At 49.1% G+C, this 20130-nt stretch overlaps 1 protein-coding gene across 1 annotated transcript in view; it reads left to right on the top strand.

Moving 5' to 3' along the window:
- The window catches only part of LOC147692229 (maestro heat-like repeat-containing protein family member 2A), a 122254-nt gene that overhangs the window by 18680 nt on the left and 83444 nt on the right, over positions 1 to 20130 (top strand). The window contains exon 11 of the mRNA XM_086936757.1: positions 928 to 980. Coding sequence (XP_086792883.1) covers positions 928 to 980 — 53 coding nt within the window. The remainder of the gene's footprint in view (positions 1 to 927; positions 981 to 20130) is intronic.

Consider the following 20130-nt stretch of genomic DNA (forward strand, 5'->3'; position numbering starts at 1 on the left):
ATTTCAATTGTGACTTATTTTAATAATGCAGTATCACCGCTTCTTTGAAATTATTGAGCTTGAAAAAAGACCACAGGTGGCTTCAATATAAAACACATTTATTAACACCAAACGTTGTCTCTACTTTTATATTAGAAGCAGGTATTAATCAGGGTACATGGGAGGGTAGATAAGCCTACTTGGGCATAACATTGTTTGTATGAAGAGTAAGGCTGAACAGGGTATTTCACCGCAATTAATATGTAGGAAAATGTTAGGACACTAGTTCAACCATTAGTTGCAGTTAAAAGAAATGTTTTAAATGTTGCATAACTGAATTCTACTATGTGAGAATTTCACAGCGAGGGACATTAAGAAGAGATGGTGATATTACATTGGTAGTAATGAATTGATATGTATTACTGTTAGGTTGCACACTCTTGTTTTCTGAAACACAAGACATATTTCAGCCTGTGTATACCAGATATCATGCCGAAGTGTTTTAATGTGTTTTTAGATAGATATTATTTATTATAATTTTATTTAGGTGAATTATGAAGTGTTAAAATCATTTTGCTCTAGGATATAGTGAAAGAGTATTTGTCTATGTGTATGTAATTTTAGAGCAAGTATGCACTTTTAACTCTGAACTATGATGATGATCCCCTTTGTGATCATGGCTGCACCTGACAGCCGAAATGCTTAAGGGCAGAAGCTCTGTAATACACTGATTTAAGGAGTTAAGAGTAACATCAAGTGCACATGAATAAGTGAGGGCCTTGAAATCAATTACTAGGTGAGGCTGAGCCAACGGACACATTTTTCACACTTTGAATTGTGTGATTCTACTTCTGTCAGTGCTTGATATGTAAGCCCTTGGCCTTTAAAATGCGTCTTGACATTTACCTTTACTTACCTATATATCTTTTTTTCCAACTGCTATTTCAGCTTCAACGGAAAGAACCTTTGACTTGGCACTGTGGAAATGCATCCTTGTTTCAGTAAGGATTATTTGCTAATGAATGTCACACATGACTCTTGACTCTTTGTTTTCTTCAATAACCACTAATTCAGAGTGAATATATGCAGATATTTAATTCACCCCTTCTTAGTGTTGTTCTGCTACATGGTTGCAATATTTTCACCATATTTCTATTGTTTCTTCGGATTATGATCATTTCTATGACCTTGATTATGATTGGGCACAGAGGGGGAGAAGCTGTACTGGGTACACAACATTTTCCTAGGCTGTAATATGTACCAGCAGCATTAATAACCTCTTTGGCCCAAGTTGACACTCAGAAAATTGAAAATTATGTACTTAGTGCACCTAGTCTTGCATGCATCAGAGTGTATTCCCATGTTTTACTCAGGTAAATTACAGGCTCTGCTGTGATTAATCCATTACTCATAAATTTGACTGCTGTTGCACAGGGCTAAAATTGTAGGCACACACTGGTAATCGGGTACTCTGTCTTTTTTGTCCCCAGGATAGTAACAGCAGCACAAAGTTCTTTTTCTCCATGGATTGTCACAATATTTCTCTTCCTGCCCACTGCTTTTCGAATGATCAGTATGTTGATATTATGCAGTCGGCTTGGCACATGATCAGTGCTCCCTATCTTCATCAGAATTATCACTCTTTCACCGTTCCAGTTCAACCTTGTGATGGCCATATAATAGCTTTTTCTATTCATCCCTTGGTCAGCCCACTACTACTTGGTTCCTTTTTAATTCCCAGACAGTCATATTAACTGTATTTTGACAAGGTCATCACACTCCACTGTGCTATTATTATGCTCCTTGTAGGAAGGTGGAATCTGACTACTTGGTTGCACCCACTTTTTTCCTGGTGATTTGATGGTTTTTGACTTAGTTTGGCTGGGAACCTGCTAGTCAGGTCCCCAGCCTGTCTGCTTTCTCTTATAAATTGATTCCATGTACTTTAGATACACTGCAGATTGGATTCTAGGGTACCCTTATAAATCCCTAGTATATGGTATACTATGTCCCCAGGGCATAGGTACACCAGAGGCCTCCCAGGGGCTGCAGCATGCATTATACCACCCCTGGGAAGCCTTCCAAAATGACAAAACAGGTCTGCTACACCAGCCTGTGTAAGGTGGTGTATGCAGCCCTTACTCATACATAGGTTTCATATAGGTATCTATTCACTACACATATGAACCTATCAGTCACCCCTATGGCAGGCCTTATCAATCCTGGAGGCAGGGTGCTGGGATTTGTGTGAGTGGGTGCCCATACATGAGCAGAGCCCCTCTGCAGCCTTCGGAATCTATCTTCTGAGGTTGTTAGTGATGCAGCCTAGACCATATACTCTTAAGTGCGGTATAACCTAGCGGCTTCACAGTACCATGTGGTTTTTGGGGTAAAAAACACCTTGGAATCATACCTCCACACCAGTAACTGGTGTGGGAGGTATGATTCCTCCATGGTAGAACCACTAGTGTGGGGCACCAGGCTACCCAGTACTAGGTTTCCTGAACCCTGGCATCACAAAATGGATGCTGCAGCCACAGACATGAGTCTGGCCACCTGCTGCTGGACGAAACTCCGGCAGAGGAGGCCTGGACTATAGGTTTCCTATCACAGGGAGGTGTAACCACCTCCCAGACAGTCTTTAGTGTAATGGGGCTATGCAGGTGCATTCCAAGAGTGCTTTGAAGTCTGCACTGGGAGCACATTTGGTGTCCCTGTGCATAGCCCAGTTCATACCAGTTGCAGGGGCTACCAGCCCCTGCTCTGGCATGAAACTTCCCAAACCCTCCCATAGGTGGGTCCCCAGAGTTTGTCCCACCTCTTCCTTGGGTATAAAATAGGAACCCCTGACTACAGGACTTAAGATTTACCTGGATAAAACTCTGATACTGAATCCTGGAACTTCGACAATCTACCTGACACTAGATGACTGAAGCATCTCTCTTGGAGTAAAGGAGTTACTCCCCTGCGTGGCAGGCACCAAAGATGCATCTGACCGGTTTGCATCTCTGAAGCTACCGCCAGACTCCAAAGAATTTGCAACACAGGAGGTGGGTTTACAGACTTTTCAGAGGCTAACCTGAGCTCCCAGCAAGGCTGAGACCCGTAGCCCTCGTGGGGACAGTGGAACCGGAACCCCTGCACACCATGCACATTTGCAAGTGCACATGCTTCTTGGCGATCCTTGAGGCTGTCCTTTGGTTTACATGTAGCCCAGACCCGAGCAGCGTTTCCACCAAAGATTGTTGGCCTACACTCCACGAGTGTTCCGTGAGCCGACCCTTTGTGTTTTCTCTCGAAGTACCTTCGCCGCCCCTGGTTCGTCGACCTGTGGCTCCCTGAGAAGGCAACTTTGAATTTCCTTGGGCTTCCCTGGTTGCTCCAGACGTGCCCTGACTCTAAATCACTTGGTGAGTCCCCTGGACCCCGCTGGTCCACACCAAAGCATCTTTTCCCCTTCTGCGTCGGTTGCTGTTGCTAAGGCTTGTGTTCAATCTGAGCACCGATGCCGCAGCAATCAACATACTTTGTGGGACAGCTCAAATCCAGCTCCTGGTCATCGTCTATGCCTCTGGGTCCTCATTGCTGCAGAGTCAAGCTTCACCTCTTCGCACCTGAATCACCCGACATCGGTGGGCCTCGTCTATCATGCCTCTGTTCACTGGCAAGTGACCCAGACTCTGTCCCCTCTGCTTTCAGGTTCTTCACATCTTCGATCCAGGCTTGGATCACACCAGGCACTTTCCTTCTTCACGGCAGCAGCACTTTGCAGGAGGTCGCCATTGAAAACAACAACAATTCTCAACACCATTTGACACCTATGCACCCGGCTTCCCTGGGTGAGGTAACTTGAGTTTTCCGGTGTGCCTGTGGGTTTTGGCCCTAGAGCCCCTTAAGTCTAAAGGGGTTTGCTCAAAGTCCTCTCCTAAGTGTCCTTAAACTTTAAAATTTCAACTGTGACTTTCCCCATAGAAGCTAGCGGAGCTCGCGGACAAGACCCTACACAGTATTTAAATGCTATGTATGGTGTCTTCACGAGAGCCATGTACCCCTCTGGAGCACCGGTTGGTCCCATGGGTCTGATGGCCTTTAATCTGGGAGTCCCCCAGACGTATGCTTTGGCGCCGTTCATGCCATTTATGATGGCTCCGGCACCGCCTTGGCATCTCTCGGCGCCGCCGAGGTCTTCGAAGCCGATTCCTTCATCACCGGCGCCAGTTCCTGTTTGACCTCGAGCACAGTGACCTGGTCCTTCGGCTCCGAGCTAGACGCCGGCTCCGGCTCCATAGGAGTCGATTGCGGATCCGCCGATACCGTTCCTGAAGGAGAGGTCGAGACTTGAGGCTCAGCGACTTCTAGAGGAATAGAGGTGCAGAGAAGTGGAGATAGAAGAAGGTGCGCTGCAGGAATCGGAAGATTTCTTTGATGACCTAAGGGAGGCTAGTGGATTGGAACTGTCTCTGGATTGGGAGTTATCTTCTGTCCCAGATGCCCCTTCAAAAGATGTGGCCCCATATCATGTGGTCATCAAGAAACCAGCAGAACTGTCAAATTTAAATCTGCCTACTGCGGAGTACAAGTCAAATATATTAACAGAAGTACTCCACTCTCCATCTTCAGTGGTAGAGCCTATGCTTCCTTTTAATGAAGCATTGACAGAGCCAATCTTGGAAGTGTGGCGTAGGCCTCTTACGGCTCCAGCAGTTTCGAAAGCTGTCGCAAGAAGATATAGGGTGGCTCCTGGAGACCCAGACTTTTTTATCTTCTCATCCTTTACCAGAGAGCTTGGTGGGACAGGCAGCCTGCTCCAAAAAATCTGCAGGTGCTTTCCCTCAGGTGCCTGGAGACAAAGATTCTAAAAAACTAGACCAATCCACAAAGAAAGTGTATTCCTCAGCGAGCATGGCTCTCAAAGCAACAAACTTCCCATGCCTCTTAGGGCGTTACATCCATGCTCTGATGGATTCTGTTAAACAGTTGCCCACTAAAAATCCAGAGGAGGACAGGCAGAACTTTAATGAGGTGCTTGTTGATATACAAGCTGCTGCTCGACAAGTCATCCAGAGTGGTTTGGACTCAGCTGACTCTGTGGCGAGAGACATGGGGTCTTCTATTGCCACCAGAAGATCAGCTTGGCTGAAGACTTCCGAATTCTCTGCTGATGTCCAGGCTGCCTTAGTGGATCTGCCTTTTGATGGCTCGGGTCTTTTTGGGAAAAAGGCTGATGCTGAATTGGAAAGATTCAAAGATAGCAGAGCAACAGCCAGGTCTTTGGGTCTACAGTTCAGAGGAACTGTGAGTAGAAGGTATAGGGGATTTGGAAGGACCTCCTTTCGAGCCTACAACCAGCTGCAACAGCAACAGCAACAGCAAAATCCACTGTACAAATCGTACAGGGGCAGACAAAGAGCTCGTCCTCGAGGACGTCAAGCTTCCTCCTCCTCTTCCTTTTCCCACCCCCTCCAACCTCAGCAAAGCAGCCCTAGATCCGCCATTCCGGATCATGCGGGTCCTGTGGGGGGTCGGCTTACCTATTTTCTACAAGATTAGGAATCGGTCACATTGGACCTTTGAGTTCTCTATCTCGTGGAAAATGGGTATGCTCTTCCCTTTCGGGAATTCCCTCCGAGTTACCCTCCTTGCCAAGAGTTTTGCTCAGAGGACCACCTGCTAATTCTACAGGAGGAAGTCCTGGCGTTACTAAGAAAGGTTGTGATAGAGGTGGTTCGGGAGCAGGAAACGGGTCAGGGATGCTACTCTAGGTATTTCCTGATACCCAAGAAGGATGGCAGACTTCGTCCGATCCTGGACCTCAGGATCTTGAACCTCTTCCTGAAGCAGGAAAAGTTCAAGATGCTCACGCTTGCGCAGGTTCTTCAAGCGCTGCTGGAAGAAGACTGGATGGTGTCGATCGACTTGCAGGATACATATTTTCACATCCCCATCCTGAAGTCACACAGGAAGTATCTCCTTTTCACGGTGGGGTCGCAGCATTACCAGTTTGCGGTCCTTCTGTTTGGTCTTACTACTGCACCTCGAGTCTTCACCAAGGTGAAGCACATCTCAGAAGGTCAGGGATACCAGTATTCCCTTATCTGGATGATTGGCTGATCAAAGCAGAATCTCCAGAGAAAGTGCTCCATCATCTGCAAGTCACAACTTGTACAGATTGGGATTTTTGATAAATGTACCCAATTCTCACCTGGTGCCCTCCCAGCGCTACCTGTTCATAGGTGCTGTACTGGATACAACTGTGTGTCGGTCATTCCCTCCTCCTCAAAGGATTTGCGGCATAAAAAAAATGATTCCTTTATTTTACAATGGAGCGGTCGTTCCAGTCCTGAAGGTTTTTCGTCTGCTCAGTCTGATGGCTTCCTACATTCTGCTGGTCAACCATGCATGCTGGCACATGAGGGCACTCCAGTGGTGCCTCTGCAGGCAGTGGTATCAACACAACGGAGATCTCATGGAGTCTGAGAGGATCTCAAGAGAAGCTGCAGCGAATCTGACTTGGTGAGGCATGGAAGGCAATCTGTCTCAAGGAAAGCCTTTTCAACTGCCTCCATTGGTGGCCACAGTGATAACGGTCTTTGGTCTCCAGAGGAAAGGTTACTCCACATCAGTTTTCTGGAATTGCGGACTATTCATTTGGCGCTCAAGGCCTTCCTCCCTTCCCTTCGCAGTCAGTCGGTTCAGGTCCTGACGGACAACACGACCGCGATGTGGTATGTCAACAAGCAGGGAGGAGTGGGATCGCAGTGTCTCTGCAGAGAGGCTCTGCGTCTTTGGTCCTGATTTGTCTGATGGCAAATCATCTGGCCGGAGTTCTGAACGTGCGTGCAGACAGTCTCAGTCGGCAGTTCTCGGCCGATTATGAGTGGAGGCTTCATCCGGAGGTGGTTCCTCACGTCTTTCGGACATGGGGAACTCCTCGGGTCATTTTGCAGCCTCCAGTATCTGATGCAGGGAGCTTTGGGGGACGCATTTCAGTTGAGTTGGGACTCAAGACTCCTTTACGCGTTTCCTCCCATACCCTTGATTCCTCGGGTTCTGAGGAAGATACGTCAAGACCTGGCCCAAGTCATATTGATCGCCCCGGAAAGGCCAAGAAGGATTTGTACACAGATCTTTTCCACCTCTCCTCGTGCCCGCCACTCCGTCTCCCTCTGAGGGCAGATCTCCTCTCAGATAGAGGGGAAGGTTCTACACACCCACCTCCAGACCTTACAACTTCATGCCTGAAGATTGAATGGGGCAACCTGAATTCTTCTTCTCTCCCACATGACGTGGTGGATGTCATTTTTGTCAAAGGTATTTTTATTGACATTTTGGAACACAAAAGAACAAGCGACAATCCTGCATATCATCCCTCGCAGGGGGTAGCAGTGATGAACAGCCCGTGAATAGCATGATAAGGCGGATATAGCTCCCTGAGGTCAGATCTCTAGCGTGTAGAGTATTTCCCTGGGAGGTGCAGTCCTTGACATGCATAGGGAGTTTAGGCGGATGATAGCTGAAAGTCCAGGGCGTGGACCTTATAGCAGTTCGGCCAAGCGCCTATGCATCCCAGGCAGCTCTGACAACTGTCACCTGATATTGAGTCCATAGGAACCCTTCCGCGGGCAACTGCGGTGGCATGCAGTGACATGAAGGAACAATATGAGGAACGTCAGAACAAAACACAGGATACACAGGATACGATCAAACCCCCCCTCCCCAGTGGTGGTAGTTTCTTACAGAGGTCAAAGGTCAGGATCTACAGTGGCAGAGACTCACAGCTGAAACAGGTGGAGGGCTCGAACGCTAGGGGGACACACTGTGGATGGAAGACCCATGGAGAGGGAGGCGACCAGCGGGCCCCAGCGAAACTCAAAGTTCTTAAAATTGTCCAGAAAGATGTCAGCCAGCCTCTCCATACTCAACAATCTCCATAGTCGCGAGTGCCAGAGAGAAGTGGCCGGTGCTTCCCTCCTCTTCCACGCTGCGGCCAGGGTAAGCTTGGCCGCCCCGATGCTGAGCCACATGAAACTCTTGTCTGCCCTAGTCTGATGTTTGAGACACGGATCACGAGCCCCAGCAAGGTAGAGGCCATTGAAGTAGGTATGGGGTATCCCAACATATCTTTTATTTGGGCAAGAATCTCCTCCCAGAACTGGCGGATAATGGGGCAGTCCCACCAAATGTGCTGAAAGTCCCCTAAGAGCCCACATCCCCTCCAACATCTGCCAGAAGTGTCAGGAAAGATCAGTTACAGCCTGGTGGGTGCAGGTACCAATCCATCATGGTGTTCATGTGTGCCTCCCTAAGCTCCACCGAGTGATTAAACTTGGCTATGTCTATCCATAAGTGTGCCCACTCGGTGTCTGAAATGTCCTGTTGAAGTACCCCCTCCCACATGGACATGAAACGAGGTCTAGGGGCAATTGCAGTGGAGAGTAGGAACCCATATAGAAAAGTAATGACACCCTTCATGGAGGAAGTCTTGGCCAGGAAGGCTTCAAACTTTGTGGGGGGCTGAGTGGCTGCCTCCCTCACCTGGGGGGAGAGTGCCCAGTGAAGCAACTGAGCGTGGTGGTATTGCTCATTCTCCTGAACCCCGTAGTCCCGCCTACAGCTGTCAAAGGTGAATGGGTCAAAGTTACGAAATAGGTGTGTGAGAGCTAAGCAAACCCCCTTCTTCCACGCCCCAAAAGGGCCCTCAGTTAACGCGGGGGGGAAGTGGGGTTAAAGTGTATGGGCGTGAAGGGGGAGGGGAAGGTAGTCCACCTGTCATCCCTGGAGACTGAATCCCAAACCTTCAAGGTGGCGCTAGTGGGGGTACTGATATAGGCATTCTTGGGCCTGTCGTTCCTGGGCTTCCATACCAAATCCCAGATTGTTCTCCCTGCCACGCTCCTATCCATGTGTAACCAGTGTTTTTCTGACTCTTGTTGTGACCACTCTACTATTACACGGAGTTGCGCCGCTTTATAATACAAGTGAAGATCAGGCAGCCCTACGCCTCCCTCCCTTCTCGGCCTACGCAGGATGGAGAAGGAAAAGCGCACTCGTCCCCCTGCCAAATAAAGCGTAACATCATTGATTTCACCCGCCAGAAGAATTCCCCATCGAGGTCAATAGGAAGGGCCTGGAATAAGTACAGTAGCTTGGGGATAAAGGACATTTTAACTGTGTGAATCCTTCCCAGCCATGAAATAAACAGGGGCTTCCAACGGGGCAGGCTGGCCTGGATCTTCGCTAGGAGCGGGGGGGAAGTTGGCAGAGTAAAGTTTCCCCAGTGTGGTGGTCAAGTGGATCCCCAGATATTGAATGGAGGAATCGGCCCATGGAAGAGGTGTTAGCGACTTGAGACGGAGGACTTTGGATTGGGGGAATGTGAGGTTAAGGACGTAAGATTTGTTATAATTAAATTTGAACCCCGCCACTGCCTCAAAGCGCTCTAGGTCCGCTTGTACGCGGGGGAGGGAGTGGGCCGGATCAGAGAGGAAAAAAAGAACATCGTCCGCAAAGAGAGAAATCTTATGTGACTCCCCAGTGAAGGGTAGGCCGCAAATGTTGGGGTTGGCTCTCACCGCTATTGCCAGCGGTTCTATGCTAAGGGCAAAAAGTAAGGGCGATAAGGGACATCCCTGCAGTGCCCCGTGAATACTTGAAGAAGGAAAACAGGTGGTCATTCACTGCCACTCTGGATCTGGGGGAGAGGTAGTTCGCCCGAATCACCGTTAAGAATTTGGAGGAGAAGCCGAAGGCGGCCAGCGTGCGGAATAAAAAACCCCAGTCTACCCTGTCAAACGCCTTCTCGGCGTCCAGTCCCACCAGAACTGCCGAGATCTTAAACTTATTAGCCTTTTCAATCAGGTGTATTACCCGCCGTGTGTTATCGTGGGTCTTGCGCCCCTTGATATACCCCGATTGGTCCGGGTGTATGAGTGCCGGCATCAAATCGTTGAGCCGCTGAGCAGCCAAATTCAAGAGGGCAATCGGCCTATAGGAGGCGCACTTACTAGGGTCTTTCCCGGGTTTGGGTATGATAGGTATTAGAGCCTCAGCCATCGTGCCTGAAGTCTCTCCCTCTTACGCCATGCTGTTGAACAACCGGACCAAGTAGGGGCAGAGTTCAGAGGCAAATGTCTTATAGAAAATGGCCGTGTACCCATCCACCCCGGGGCCTTATAGGGTTTCAATGCCTTAATGGCAGCTAGTACTTCTTCCCTGGTGAGGGGGGCAGAGAGCGCCTCATTCCAGTCCGCTGACACCTGGGGCAGCGCTATCTCCCGCAGATTGTCGCTTTGCGCGGTAGCGTCAAGGCGATCCCCTGCACAAAGGGTCTTATAGAAGGCCCCAAAGAGCTCAGCCTTCGTCTCCTCCTGGTGTGCCAATACCCCCGAGTGTCTCAGATCCCCCCAATGTATTCCCGCTCCCTCTTGTCCCGAAGCTGCCTGGCTAGGTGCCTCCCTACCTTGTTTCCCTGGGAGTAGGAAAGACGTCTCAGTTTTAGCAGAGTGTATTCGGCCCTATTATTGTAGTGTGCCGGGAGTTTACCTCGGACGGCCCTTAGTTGCCGCAACACTAGTCTGGAGGGGTTCTCTTTGTGCGCTTTTTCTAGAGTGGAGAGCTCCTCCTCTAACTGCTCCCTTACCCGACCACGCTGTCTATTGAGAGCAGCATTCAGGGCCATGCAATGCCAGCGAAAGCATGCTTTAAAGGCGTCCCAAGTGGTGAAGATCGAGGTGTCCCCCGGGTCATTAAGTGCAAAAAACTTGGATATAATTCCTCGCAGAGTGTTACAGGAGGATTTGTCCCGAACCACGGAAGCCGGGAAATACCATCTGGGGTTGGCCTTGCTCTTCACACCCCAATGAAGGCCCACCGCGAGCAAGCTATGGTCGTAGACGGACAATGGGAAAATCTTGGTCTCGCGGAGGTCACCTCGGAGGGACTGACTCAGGAAGAAGTGGTCAAGTCGAGAATAAGAGCGGTGGACGTGGGAGAAAAAAGTGTAGTCTCTAGATTGGGGGTATAGGAAGCGCCAAGCATCAAAAAGGCACATATCAAAATCTTCTGTTGTGTGTCAGAGGAGAAGTTGCCCATGTCGGATCTCTCTGATTGAGTGCTATCTAGGTCCTTCTGCCACACCAGATTAAAGTCCCCCATGATAATCAGTGGCCCTTCAGCAAAATCAATGACTTTCCCCAAAAGGGTTTGGAGGAAGCCATTCTGGCCAGTGTTGGGTGCATATAGCACGAGGAAGGTGCAGAGTCTGACCCGCAGAAGGCCCTTCACCATAACCCAGCGCCCTCCTTGTCACTCTGTACACCCATTGGTGAGTCTAATCACTCTGGTACATCTGTAGGGACCCCTGTCTCTCATAGTACCTCAGCCTCCTACAGTAGAGAGTCCTCCCATGATAGAAATTGCAGACTGCTTGCATTTGAGGAAGAGAAACTCAGAATCAGGAGAGATCAGTTGGATTTAGATAGGGAATCCATGGAGCTCCAGAGAGCTTATAGAAATGGTGGAAGCATCAGTGTCCCTAGAGGTAGAGAACATACTCATGACCATAGGAACCGGAAGAAGATTGTCCCTCCCTACCAGAGTGGAGATGACATCCACAAATGGATAACTGCACTGTAAAGTACAGAGGGTCCCTCAGGAGCAGTGGGCAGCAATCTTGTGGCTCTCCTTTGCAGACAAAAGCAGAGACAAGCTCCTGACTGTAAGAAAAGAGGATGCTGATAATTATACTGACTTGAAGAGTGCTCTGCGGGATGGGTTTGGCTTAACCACTGAGCAATACAGGATTAAGTTCAGAGACACCCAAAAGGCACAGACTCAAGACTGGGTGGACTTTGTAGATTGTGCTACCAAGGCTCTGGAAGGTTGGATACAAAACCAGCTTTAACACCAGTACCTGGTGGACTCTGATCTGACCTCTCCCCAAGAATTGGGGAAGAAGGCAGACAAATGGGTCAGAACCAGGGTAAGGCCTAAGTGAATCAGAGTGGTGAGCAGAAGAAATATTCTACAAAAAAGTCCCAAGATAAAGGTGGGGATAAAACAAAAGACAAATCCCCTACAGGGCCCCAAAGGTCCACTTCTGGGGGTGGGTCCCTAACTCCTTCCTCCCCTGAAAAGAACCTCTATTGCCATGTGTGAAAGAAACCTGGCCACTGGAAAAATGACCCCATTTGCCCTAAGGTTAGCAATAAAGAAAATGTTCCTTCAAGCAATACTATCATTCCTCCTGGTACTACTAGTAGTAATCCCCCAGGTAGTAGTAATGCACCCAAAACGTTAGGTGCATTCTCATGGGGAACTGAGGTGGATCCTAGTTTAGAAAGGTCCCCCTCACAAGCCTCCTCAGTCTGTGATGGTGGCATGGGATTTGCCGCTTTTACTATTAGTCCCAATACTTTGGGCAAGTACAGACAGGAGTGCTTAATCAATGGTCAGAAAGCTGTGGCATTCAGGGACATAGGGGCTAGTGCCATCATGATGACAGGGAAACTAGTCCCCCCATACCAGCTTTTACATGAGTTTAAGTACCAGGTGACAAACATTGATGGTATCAGAACAGATCACCCCATGGCCCTAGTCAATCTCAGCTGGGTATGGGTCACTGGCCCAAAGAGAGTGGCAGTGTTCCCAAATTTGCCTGTAGATTGCCTGATGGGCAATGATCTAGAGATTTCAGCCTGGACTGAAGTTGAATACCAGGTCCATCTTTGAATATCGGACCTGTGAGGGACACAGCCCAACCCCAGGGAAATTTTGGAGAGGTGGAGCCTGAAAGAATGGTCCACTCTACTCCCCCACAGAGCAAATGAGTTAAGGAACAGTCTTCCTCCCCCCAGACTATAGGTAAGGGTCAATTTCCTCAGGGAACAGAGCCTAGCCCTTATGAAGGAACTGCCACAGAGGTAGTCAGGATTGGCCTGGCAGCACCCCTGATGGCAGGGGACCCTTCCAAGGTGGTACCAGGCGCGGAGCAGGTAACCTGCCCCTCTCTACCCTCCCTCAGTTAGCCGAGGGCTGCAGAGATCAGATAGGTCAGTGGACCCCACAGGGCCCACTGTCCAGAGGAGCCCCCCATCAGCAGATTAGTGGCACCCAGTTTAGTAGCCCTAGCCAGGTGAAAATTCCTCAACCCCCCGAGGGATCCCTTTTGACAGTGAATAGGGACCACCCCCAGATGGACTCTGTTGGACAAGGGTAAACCTGGGACCAAAAGGTTCCAAACCTGCCTTGTCCCTCCAGTGTTCCACCCAAAGGGACTCAACCCTCAGCTATAGGCAGCCAAAAGTTAACCCCTAGAGTGAAGTGCAACTCAATTGTGGAAAGAAAGGCATCCATGGTGACAAGTGATCTGAGGAAGCTGAGACCAACTTTATTAGGGCCTCACTTCCCTACTCAGACACCTCACCAGCCTTTTACTTTACTAAAACACACCACAGGTAGTAATTCCCCATGGAGGAGACCCTCTCATACCCTTAGGGTGAGGGATTGCTTAGTGGACCATAAGACAGGGGGTAACCATGCTAGTGCAGGTACTTCCTTATGTGGCCACTTAGTCAATAAAGGCTCAACTGGGTAAGGTTAGCCTTATCTTCTTTCGTTTGGGGGGGGGGGGTTATGTAGGAAGGTGGAATCTGACAACATGGTTGCCCCCACTTTTTACCTCGTCTTTTGATGGTTTTAGACTTAGTTTGGCTGGGAACCTGATAATCAGGTCTCCAGCCTATCTCCTTTCTCTTATAAATTGGTTCCATGTACTTTAGGTACACTCCAACTTGGATTCTGGGGTACCCTTATAAGTCCCTTGTATATGGTATACTATGTACCCAGGCCATAGATACCCCAGAGGCCTCCCAGGGGCTGCAGCATGTATTACACCACTCCTGGGAAGCCTTCCAAAATGACACAACAGGTCTGTTACATCAGCCTGTGTAAGGTGGTGTATGCACCCCTTACTTAGATATAGGTTTCCTATATCTACCTTATCGCTACACATATGAACCTATCAGTCACTCCAATGGCAGGCCTTATCAATCCTGAATGCAGGGTGCTGGGTTTTGTGTGAGAGGGTGCCCATGCATGAGCAAAGCCCCTCTGCAGCCTTCGGAATCTATCTTTCGGGGTTGTTAGTCATGCAGCATAGACCATATACTCTTAAGTGCGGTATAACCTCGTGGTAAATGCTAACTTTAAAAGGGCTGCACAGAACCATGTTGTGTTTGGTGTCAAACACCTTGGAATCGTACCTCCACACCAGTAACTGGTGTGGGAGGTATGATTCCTCCATGGCAGAACCACTAGTGTGGGGCACCAGGATACCCGTTACCAGCTTTCCTTAACCGTGGCATCACAAAATGGATGCTGCTGCCACAGACATGAGTCTGGCCTCCTGCTGCTGGACGAAACTCCGGCAGGGGAGGCATGGACAATAGGTTTCCAGTCACAGAGAGGTGTAACTACCTCCCAAACAGGCTTTAGTGTATTGGGGCTGGGCGGGTGCACTCGAAGAGTGCTTTGAAGTCTGCACTGGGGGCACATTTGTTGTCCCTGTGCATAGCTCCGTTCAAACAGTTGCAGAGGATACCAGCCCCTGCTCTGGGGGGAAACTGGACAAAGGAAATGGGTGTAGTCACCCCTCTTTCCAAACCCTCCCATAGGTGGGTCTCCAGAGTTTGTCCCACCCCTTCCTTGGGTATAAAGTAGGAGCCCCTGACTACAGGACTTTAGATTTACCTGGATGAAACTCCGATACTGAATCCTGAAAGTTCAACATTCTACACAACGCTAGATGACTGAAGAATCTCCCTTGGAGTAAGGGAGTTACTCCCCTGCGTGGCAGGCACCAAAGATGCATCTGACCGGTTTGCATCTCTGAAGCTCCCGCCGTACTCCAAAGAATTTTCAACACAGGAGGTGTGTTCCCAGACTTTCCAGAAGGGAACCCTAGCTCTCAGCAAGGCTGAGACCCATAGCCCTTGTGGGAACTGTGGAACCGGAACCCCTGGACACCGTGCAGATTTGCAAATGCATATGCTTCTTGGTAATCCTTGAGGCTGTGCTTTGGGTTGCTTGCAGCCCAGACCCCGTGCAGCATTTCCACCAAAGACTGTTGGCCTACACTCCACGAGTGTTCCGTGAGCCGACCCTTTGTGTTTACTCTCGAGGTACCTTCGCAATCCCTGGTTCGTCAACTTGTGGGTTCCTGAGAAGGCAACTTTAACTTTCCTTGGGCTTCCCTGGTTGCTTCAGACGTGCCCTGACTCTACATCACTTGGTGAGTCCCCTGGACCCCGCTGGTCCACACCGAAGCATCTTTTCTCCTTCTGCATGGGTTGCTATTGCTAAGACTTGTGTTCAATCCGAGCACTGATGCCGCAGCACTCAACATCCTTTGTAGGACAGCTCGACTCTAGCTCTTGGTCATTATCGATGCCTCCTGGTCCTCGTTGCTGTAGAGTCAAGCTTCACATCTTCGCACCTGAATCACCTGACATCGGTGGGCCCCGTCTATCATGCCCCTGTTCACTGGCAACTGACCCAGACTCTGTCCCCTCTGCTTTCAGGTCCTTCACATCTTCGATCCAGGCTAGGATCACACCGGACACTTTCCTTCTTCACAACAGCAGCATTTTGCAGCAGGTCACCATTAAAAACGACAATTGCCAACATCATTTGACACCTATGCATCCGGCTTCCCTGGGTGGGGTAACTTGAGTTCCCCGGTGCTCCTGTGAGTGTTGGCCCTATAACCCCTTAAGTCTAAAGGGGTTTGCTCAAAGTCCTCTCCTAAGTGTCCTTAAACTTCAACATTTCAACAGTGACTTTCCCCATAGGAGCTAACGGAGCTCACGGCTGTGTTCTCACACTGCACACGTCCCCCGTGGGTCCCCTGTGTCACTACCTGTGGTCCCTTAGGGTCCCGGGGAGTCTACAGGCTCTAGGCCTTGTGTCTAGTCAAGTCGTGGTTCTTAAACCACTTTCTTAACGCCATCGCTGCTAGAGAGATTTTCCTCCTGTGCTGGAACTCCTTTATTCCCATTGTTCATGACGAGCTTAGCCCGTCATGAGCACAGGAGCACTGTACTGCATGACGAGCTGAGCCCGTCATGAGCATGGAAGGGGTTAATATATGGTTTTGTCTCCCCGTGGGATCGTGTTTATGTTGTGTACCTGGCTCTGTAAACTCATAAAGAGATTACTAGAGAGTGTTTAGTAATAAATACATATAATATATATATATATATATATATATATATATATATATATATATATATATATATATATATATATATATACCTATATACGTACCTTGTGTGGTTCTCCTTTCATTTATACATTCAAGAGGTTATGATCTGGTAAACCTAGCTGCTTTACACTCCTTCAAGACTTAGCCTAAAGGCTGCTCCCCATAGCTACCATTAGGATAGCTTTCAATAAAGGTTGTTTTAACCTATCATCAGTAAGGGGTGTTTGGACAGGTGCAAAGTGTCCACTATAACTAGTGGACAGCATATGTCAGACCAACTTCTCACACTCCAGAGATGCAAATTTCTTTTCCTTGTGTTCAGTCTTCACCCTTGTTAACATTAAATTTACATTTGGCCCCGACGCTGGTGATCGAAGAGTCTATATGCTAGATACATCTGCCAGTGGATTCCTCACCTTGTGAATATCCCCCTGCGTCACCAACATTCGGAAAACTCTTTTGTAGCATTCCTGTGTGGACGACGTCACAGGAGCACGGCATCACGCGCGACTCCGGCGGACGTCACCGACTCCTTATTAGGCCTACGTCGGCGTGATGACATCAGTTCCCTTTTTTCCGCGTTGTCGACGCTAACGGTTTCTTGGGATCTCTTGTGTTGCAAATAGTAACTTTTTTGCTATTTGTGTGTTTCTGTATCTTTTTTGAGCTGTTGTTCTTCGTCGAAGATGTCGTCGAAGATGTCGTCGTTTAAGCAGTGCGGATTGTGTGCCAGGATAATGTCTATAATGGATCCTCATAGTGATTGCTTGTGGTGTCTGGGCTCGGACTACGATTTCGGAGGCTGTCGCTCCTGTTCTAAAATGAACCCGAAGGCTCTGCGTGAACGAGAGGCTAAACTTCTTCTGGCCAAAGTAAAGGGAAAGGATGCCAAGAGGTCTTCGAGGTCAAGATCTAGACGCTCGAGGTCGAAGCCGAAGTCGAAGTCAAAGACGAGGTCGAGATCGGGATCGAGGTCCAGGTCCCGATCGGAGTCGGCATCGAAGTCGGCTTCGGGCCATGCTTCGGGTTCCTCGAAGAAAAAACATAAGAGGAAGAAGCATAGCTCGAGGCATCATTCCAGAAAGGAGTCGGATTCGAAGAAGAGGTCTTCATCTCGTAAGCATCATAAGGACTTTTTTTCTCCCTCACCATCTCGTGAGCCTGAAGGTGAAGCCTCGCCCTTTCAGTCCCGAAGGCCATCTCCGGATCCGGAACCAAATTCGTCTCTGGATCCGTGTCAGTCTTCTGAGCATGAGGAAGAAGACGTAGAGAAATCCTCAGGCTTCGGCGACTCCGGTGCATCATCCAGAGGAACAGGAGGGTCGTGAAGATACGATTCCAGTGCATCCTCCTCTGGAGCAGCCGGTGGGTTTTACCCTCGGTTTCCTGGTCCTGGACAGGACCCCTTGCATTTCCTTAATGCTATGTATGGCGTGTATGCGAGAGCAATGTACCCCACTGGTACACTGGCAGCTCCCATGGGTCCATTGTCGTACAACTTGGGTGTCCCTCAAGCTTATGCTCTGGCGCCTTTCCTGCCCTTTTTGCCGATGAAATATCCACCTTGGCTTGGTTTGGCGCCGCCGAGGTCATCGACTCCGCACACGGCTTCGCCGGCTCCGGAGCGACCTCGGAACGGAATCGAGATTCGTCGCCGGTTCCAGTTTCCCATCCTCAGGCTGTTCCAGCTCCTCACTCGATGCCAGCCCCGGCTCCATCGGCGTTGTTACCGGATCCGACGACTTCGGTTCGGTTGGAGTGGTCGAGGCGTAAAGCTCAGCGTCTCATGGAAGAGATGGAATATGAGGATACAGAAGTAGAGGAAGGCGAACTTCAGGATCAGGAAGATTATTTTGAGGATCTGCATAGTGCAAGTGGTTTGGAATTTTCGCCTGAATGGGGGTTACCTGCAGTTTCTGTGCACCCTCTAAAGATGTGGCTCAAATACCATGTTGTTATTAAAAAGGCTGCAGAACTGTTGAACTTAACTTTGCCTTCGGTAGAGTTTAAATGTAACATCCTTAATGAGGTTCTACATTCACCTTCATCTGTTGTTGAGCTGACTCTTCCGTTCACTGAGGCTCTTACTGAGCCGATATTGGAAGTTTGGAAAAAACCTCTGACTGCTCCTGAGGTGTCTAGAACAGTGGTGAGACGCTGTAGGGTGACCCTGAGTTCTTGATATCCCATCCTTCGCCAGAGAGTCTGGTTAATCAGGCGGCTTGTTCAAAGAGGTCGGCAGGTGCATTTCCCCAGGTTCCAGGGGATAAGGACTCAAAAAGGTTGGATCAGAATGCAAAAAAGGTGTTCTCATCAAGTAGCTTGGCCCTGAAATCGACAAATGCTACTTGTCTGCTGGGCAGATATGTACATGCTTTGATGGACACGGTTAAGCAGTTATCATCTAAGCTTCCGGAGGAGGATAGTAAGAACTTCAATGAGGTAGTGTCTGACACTCAGGCTGCGGCTCGCCAGGTGATTCAGAGTGGCATGGATACGGCGGACTCTGTGGCTAGAATAATGGGATCTTCAGTCGCCACTAGAAGAGCCGTTTGGTTAAAATCGTCTAAATTCTCAGCTGATGTCCAGGCTGCTTTTTTGTATTTGCCTTTTGATGGCACTGGCCTTTTTGGAAAGAAGGCCGACGTTGCCTTAGAAAGGTTCAAAGATAGCAGGGCGACTGCAAAGTCTTTGGGCTTACAGACTAGAGGCTCTTCCACCAGGAAATTCAGGGGTTTTGGAAGGTTCACTTTTCGTACCTATCAGCAGAGCCAACAGCGCAACAGCAGCAGAATCCTTTGTACAAATCTTATAGAGGTAGACAAAGGGGTCGTGCACATGGTCGTCAAGCCTCCTCCTCCTCAACTTCCTCCTCTAATACCTACCCCCACCTACAACAGCAAAGCAGCCCTAGATCCACCATTCTGGATCATGCGGTTCCTGTAGGGGGTCGGCTTACCTAATTTATACGAGATTGGGAATCGGTTACATCAGATCTTTGGGTTCTCAATCTCGTAGAGAATGGGTATGCTCTTCCCTTTCGGGAATTTCCCCCCAATTACCCTCCTTGCCAAGGTTATTGTTCGGATGACCACCTGCTTCTCTTGCAAGAAGAAGTCCTGGAACTTTTCAGAAAGGGTCCGATAGAGGTGGTTCCGGAGCAGCAAAGGGGTCAGGTTTGCTACTCCCAGTATTTCCTGATCCCCAAGAAGGATTTACAAAAAGGGGGTGGTGATGAACAGAGTGTCTGAGTTAAACAGACCACTCTTACCCAGTCCAAAGATCAGGGCTTGATCCATCACCGTTATTTATCTCACTGCCCCATCCCAGCTCAGAACCTGGCTATATGCAAATCAGTCTGTCCCTGGCCCAGTGCATCATGGGAACAGGGCAGACTAAACTACCAAGCCAATTCTTCACCAGAAAGGAGACAAGCTACCGGGGACCGGTTTCTGGCATTTCAGCCTTCTTCGGCCCGGCTTGCTTGAATCCTGATGGAGCAGTGAGAAAGGGACTCATGTCTGAGTATACCCTGCCACACCTATAGTGGCCAAAAACGATTTACAAAAAGGGGGTGGTGATGAACAGAGTGTCTGAGTTAAACTGACCACTCTTACCCAGGCCGAAGACGGCTGTAATGCCAGAAACCGGTCCCCGGGAGCTTGTGTCCTTCCCAGTGTAAGAATTGGCTTTTGTAGTTTGGTTTGCCCTGTTCCCATCATGCACTGGGACAGGAACAGACTAATTTGCATACAGCCAGGTTCTGAAACTGGGATGGTGCAGTGAGCTAAAAAACGGTGTTGGATCTAGCCCTGATCTCTTGACTGGGTGAGAGCTTTCTGCTTAATTCAGAGACTCTGTCCCTCACCACCCCTTTTTGTAAATATTTT

Source organism: Lissotriton vulgaris, chromosome 9, assembly GCF_964263255.1.
Source record: "Lissotriton vulgaris chromosome 9, aLisVul1.2, whole genome shotgun sequence".
Classification (NCBI taxonomy): Eukaryota; Metazoa; Chordata; class Amphibia; order Caudata; family Salamandridae; genus Lissotriton; species Lissotriton vulgaris.